The sequence below is a fragment of the Montipora capricornis genome, chromosome 12 (genome assembly GCF_036669925.1).
Source record: "Montipora capricornis isolate CH-2021 chromosome 12, ASM3666992v2, whole genome shotgun sequence".
Lineage (NCBI taxonomy): Eukaryota > Metazoa > Cnidaria > Anthozoa > Scleractinia > Acroporidae > Montipora > Montipora capricornis.
The window spans coordinates 36454938-36459937 of NC_090894.1; the positions used below are offsets into that span (position 1 = coordinate 36454938).

General features: G+C 38.1%; 1 protein-coding gene across 1 annotated transcript in view; it reads left to right on the forward strand.

Moving 5' to 3' along the window:
• LOC138026083 (dynein regulatory complex subunit 7-like) overlaps positions 1 to 5000 on the forward strand; it is a 99876-nt gene that overhangs the window by 11278 nt on the left and 83598 nt on the right. Inside the window, exon 3 of the mRNA XM_068873272.1 lies at positions 147 to 272. Coding sequence (XP_068729373.1) covers positions 147 to 272 — 126 coding nt within the window. The remainder of the gene's footprint in view (positions 1 to 146; positions 273 to 5000) is intronic.

Consider the following 5000-nt stretch of genomic DNA (forward strand, 5'->3'; position numbering starts at 1 on the left):
GTTCAATCCATGTGTTTTTACAAGCCTAACCACTGTTGTAGTTTTTGAAGGGTCAGGTGAAATATGTCTGACATTAAACAAATTTAACATTTTTTGGTCAAGTCAGTGTGATCTTTCATCGTCTTACTTCTCTTTAATCTTTCTAGAAATTTGTTTGCACATCTGTTCGTCCAACTCTTCTGCCTTACAAAGACGTTTATGATTATGATGGTTGTGCACAATTTGTATCAGATTATCTTACATTTGAACCACTGGATCCTCCAATTGACTTGGTAGGTGCTGTTTTTGTTATTCCATTACTTAAAAGTTTTACTCTGATCCAATGTAACCCGGTTTGGTGTGTTGGAAATAGAGAGTTTGGATTGGCTATTAAAATTAAAATTCTAATGCTTGTATCATTTCTGGTTAGTGGGAAAACTTACATCATAATTATGGTTGGATTTTAATAGGGCTTCTCAAAGGGTGTCAAGTTAATGTCTGAGATGTAACGTGTTTGCAGGGTTTTCAAATTGAAATAAAGTAACGGGAGGATTTTCAGAAGTAGCCAGATCACTGTGGTGCATTCAAGCAGCAAGTGAAGCCTGGTGCGGCTTTTCTACACGGGGAGGGTGCAAGAATGGGCTCTCCAAACTTCCATGTACTAATTATTTGGGAGTAAATTTCTCGCATTTGCGTTCTTTTCTGATGACGCATTCTCTGCTCTTCTACCCGAAGTAAAAGCCCACATGAATGGTGCTATAAGCAAGATTTTTCAAAAGATGTATTAGTTGGAATTATACCCTCTACTACAAAATTGACATGTTATAGTGCTCAGAGAGCATTACAAATTTCAGCAATTTGAAATTGATCCATGCTCATTCTCATCATCTCCTAAACTTGGATGCAACTGAAAGTAAAAAAGGTAGCTCAATACCCTTAGATTCAACGTAAACAGCAGCAACATCAATTTAATGCACAATGTACTGTGTTCCGATGTTCATAATATCCATACAGTATCATGGTGAATTAACTTAAGGGTGACATCAGGTCGAATCTTTGCTGTGACATAAATGGAGTATGCCTTTAAAAAATCAGTGACATACATGGGCAATTCCACAAGTAAGATTTCTCAAAAGATGTATTAGTTGGAATTATACCCTCTACTACAAAGTGGACATGTTATAGTGCTCAGAAAAAAAAAAAATTCACTTCGCTGGCGACAATGGTGTACTCGGGGGGGAAGGGGGTACTCATATTCTGGGTTTATTCTTTGGTTAGCAAGTAATATCAATAATGCTCAATTTTGACTGGATAAAATCAATCTTGGAAAATGACTCCAAACACTCTTATTAGAAAACAAAAACCCACAATGGAGTCAATTTAATACATTCCTCATGTTAACTTTTTTTCCAAAGTAATTTCTAGAAATGGCAGCAACAATACAATACAATGTCATGGACATTACTTAACATCCGTGACATTTGGACAATTTTTTTTTCATTCCTTAAATAAATATGTGATACAATTTCAAGACAATCCTGCTACAAAGCTAAATTGTAAATATCCAATAGAAACTCTCTGATAGAGACAGAACTCTGGTTAAAAGTAACATTTTAGATATATCTGCAACAAAAGTTCGTCATGGAAGTTAAAATGTCACAGACGTTACACTAAGAAACAATTCAAATGGTTGAAAAAATGCAACATTAATGAAAGGCACTGTCTCATTCTGAGCATTTACACTTAGCATGCAGACATTTTATATATCAAAATATGGCTACCAATGGCCATTTAAAGGTTCGATTTCTCTGGCAGTTCAAGACTTCAGGGTTTTACCATTCTTTGATTTTTCCCCACAGTTCTGACACCCTCTTATGATTTCCAATGGCCCTAAAACGTTTTTCCACAGCTTGATGAGCTCTGGAATTTGAAATGGCCCAGTGGTGCACTCTATCCACATTGGCCAATGATAGCTGGTTGCCCCTACTCTGTGCAGGAACTTGAATTGCACAAAGCTGCCAGCTGAGTCCAAAACCCTGCCAAAGTAGTAGTTTTTGACATAATCAACAGCATAGTATTCCCCTGCTGGTTGAATGGGTGGTGGTGGAATTAGAGACAGCTTTTTCTGATGCAATTCTTGGATCATATTCAGCTGCCTGTAGGCTGGAATGTTGGTTTGAGTGATCACGGAACACCTGGTTGCCACACATCTTAAATACATGCAAGTGAAGATATCACAAGCATATGTGATAGCTTGCTGGGGAATCTCGTTAGGCTTGTTTGCACAGAAAGACCATTTCTGGGTGTCAATTGACTGGTCTATGAGTTGACCAAACGACACCATCTTCTCCACCCTCTTTAATAAATCATGTAATATCCTCAAAACATCCCTGAATACGTTATTGTGTTTCATGGTTTTGACATGAAATGGCAATTAATAAAGAAAATGATGACATAAATTTATTCAGTTCACTTTATAAAATGGCCAAGTAACTTTTTATAGTGTAAAAAGACTGTAATCTAAACTTCCAAATAGTCGACTTATTCGCACAGTATATAACGTCCGTGACCTTCATGTTCAAGTATTCATGAAAAATTTGTTTTCCTAAAGATTTATGCGCCAAACGATCCAGGGGCCCGTTTCTCGAAAGTCCCAAAACTTTACGGACCATTTAGGGTTGTCATAATTCCCTCTGTATCTCAAGAACGGAGAGGATTTAAGTCGTCAATTTTCACAGTCAGTTTGCCTTTTGCTACCTTGAAAACATGCTAAAAGATTGGCTTTCCAAAACAAGTGGTTGGCACTGGTTCACAAATGGCTTTTTGGGCCCGAAAAGTTTTTTGAGAATCTGGCCAGGCCTACACAGCAAGTTAAGTTTCTTAGGGACTTGTCGATCTACATCAACTTTGAACAAAGTATTTAAGGTGTTGCTGGGTGGAGATTTTAATTGTGCCCTAAATAACATTGATAAACGTTCAAAGAAATCAACGAAATAACAAGTACCTTTGATCTTGTAGATATGTGGAGACAAAAGCACCGGGGCTACACCTGGAGCAATGCATCTTTCGAAATTCAATGTAGATTAGATTGTTTCTTTCCGTCTTGAAACATACAGCACTTAATTGCCAACTGCCAAATAGTTTCTAACATTTTTTCAGATCATTCGGCATTGCAGCTTTGTATAAACCATGAAGAACAACAAACATAACGCCGGGGCCAGGATTTTGGAAATTCAATAACTCGTTACTCACTGATAAAGAATAAATGGAGCTTGTCACCAAGAGTACGTATTCCGAAATTTGTGGCAAAATATGAAGATCTTATAGATAAAGGGCTGTTTTGGGAAATGATAAAAATGGAAATCAGGGCCACTACGATCTTGTTTGCAAAAGAAGAAGCTAGACAAAAACGACATGAAGAAAAGAAGTTTTTACAACAGCGCAGTACCTTGTAAGAACAGTTAAGAGATAAGTTTACGGAGGGCATCAAAACTGAAATGGATCGCGTCAAGAACAAACTTAAAAAATATTACGGCACTTAGAACGCAGGGGGCAATGGTTCGCAGCAAAGCTACAATACTCGTCACAAATCGTTAAAACGGACACCGTTTCTCTCGAATTTTCTGGAAAAATCCTTGTTTTTCCCTCTGAAATGTACCTTCTCCCTCCCCAATGTTGAGCCACGCGTGTTTTGAAGCACTGAGACCACTGTGATACCCAAATCAACATCGAGGAAGGGGAAACAGACAAAAGTGTTTCAAGATTTTTGACGAGTATTGTAGGTGGTATGAATTCGGCGAAAAAAATTGTAGGTATTTTTATAATTTGGAGAATTACTTTCAAGCAAGCAAGCAAGCAAGCAAGCAAGTATTTCCAAATAATTAACATCATGCTCAGCTTCTTCTGGAGTCAGGTTCTCTCCCCTGTTGAGTGACCATCAACGATGCTCCCCAAACAATCAGAGATGCATCTGTGGTCACTGTTACTGTAGGTTGTATCCATGGTTAATTACATTCTATGCCCTTGGGAGAAACTAAATCCACCAGTAGAATACACACTCCCCGCAGGAAGCTACAGCTATTCGAGGCGAGCATTAGTTTTAACGCATATTTCCTTTCACTTTCAAAGCTAGGAAGTTCGCCATTTCAAGTGTTCTAAAATGCAGAGGCCCATACATAACCCCAGGGAAACTGGAAGTCATAAGAGCCAGGACTGCGGCTACCTCCGTTGGTGCATGCGGGTGCATGGTTTTAATAGTTGTAGACAAGCATCATTTAACGTTTGAGCCCCATGTGGAGTTGGTGTGATGGTCATGTCGTTTGAATTTAAGATAAATCCTAGGAATACAATTTCCTGAGTAGGGACTAAAACAGATTTTCCTAGGTTTACAACAAATCTAAGTCTGTCTAAAAGAAACAATGTTTCTTCAACATTGTTGATGCAGGTATTATAGTCCTCTGTTTTAAGCCAAGTATCATCTGGATATGTGACTGAGACATGACCGTCTTGTCTTAGTTATGAAAACACAGGCTTCAACGACTTGGTAAATTTACTTGGACATGGTGCCAAGCCATTAGGAAAAACACTTATACAACTGTCCCTTCCAGCAAAATGCGAGATATTTTTTCTATATAATGGGTGTATGGGGACTGAGTAATATGCATCCTTGAGACTAATGGGTGCCATATAGATTAAACGCAGGCCTAAAAGTGGAGCTCCCTGGTTATTTATTCTTACTGCCTGTAGGGTTAGTGAAAGTAAAAGGTTTCGAATTGTCCATGTTTTGATGTTTCCCGTTGCTGCTTTAATAATGAAATCATTTTCTTTGCTTTCGTCCATAGAAAAATTCATTGCCTAACTAGTGAATTCACGGTACATTGTACGCTAAAAACCGATATCGCATGAATCGCGAAGCCATGAGTACGATATCGGTTTTTCAAGTGAAATTTACTTTGGAATTCACCAGTTTGGCAATGAATTTGAAACACGAGTTTTAAAAGAAAACAAGCACACCCTCAGCG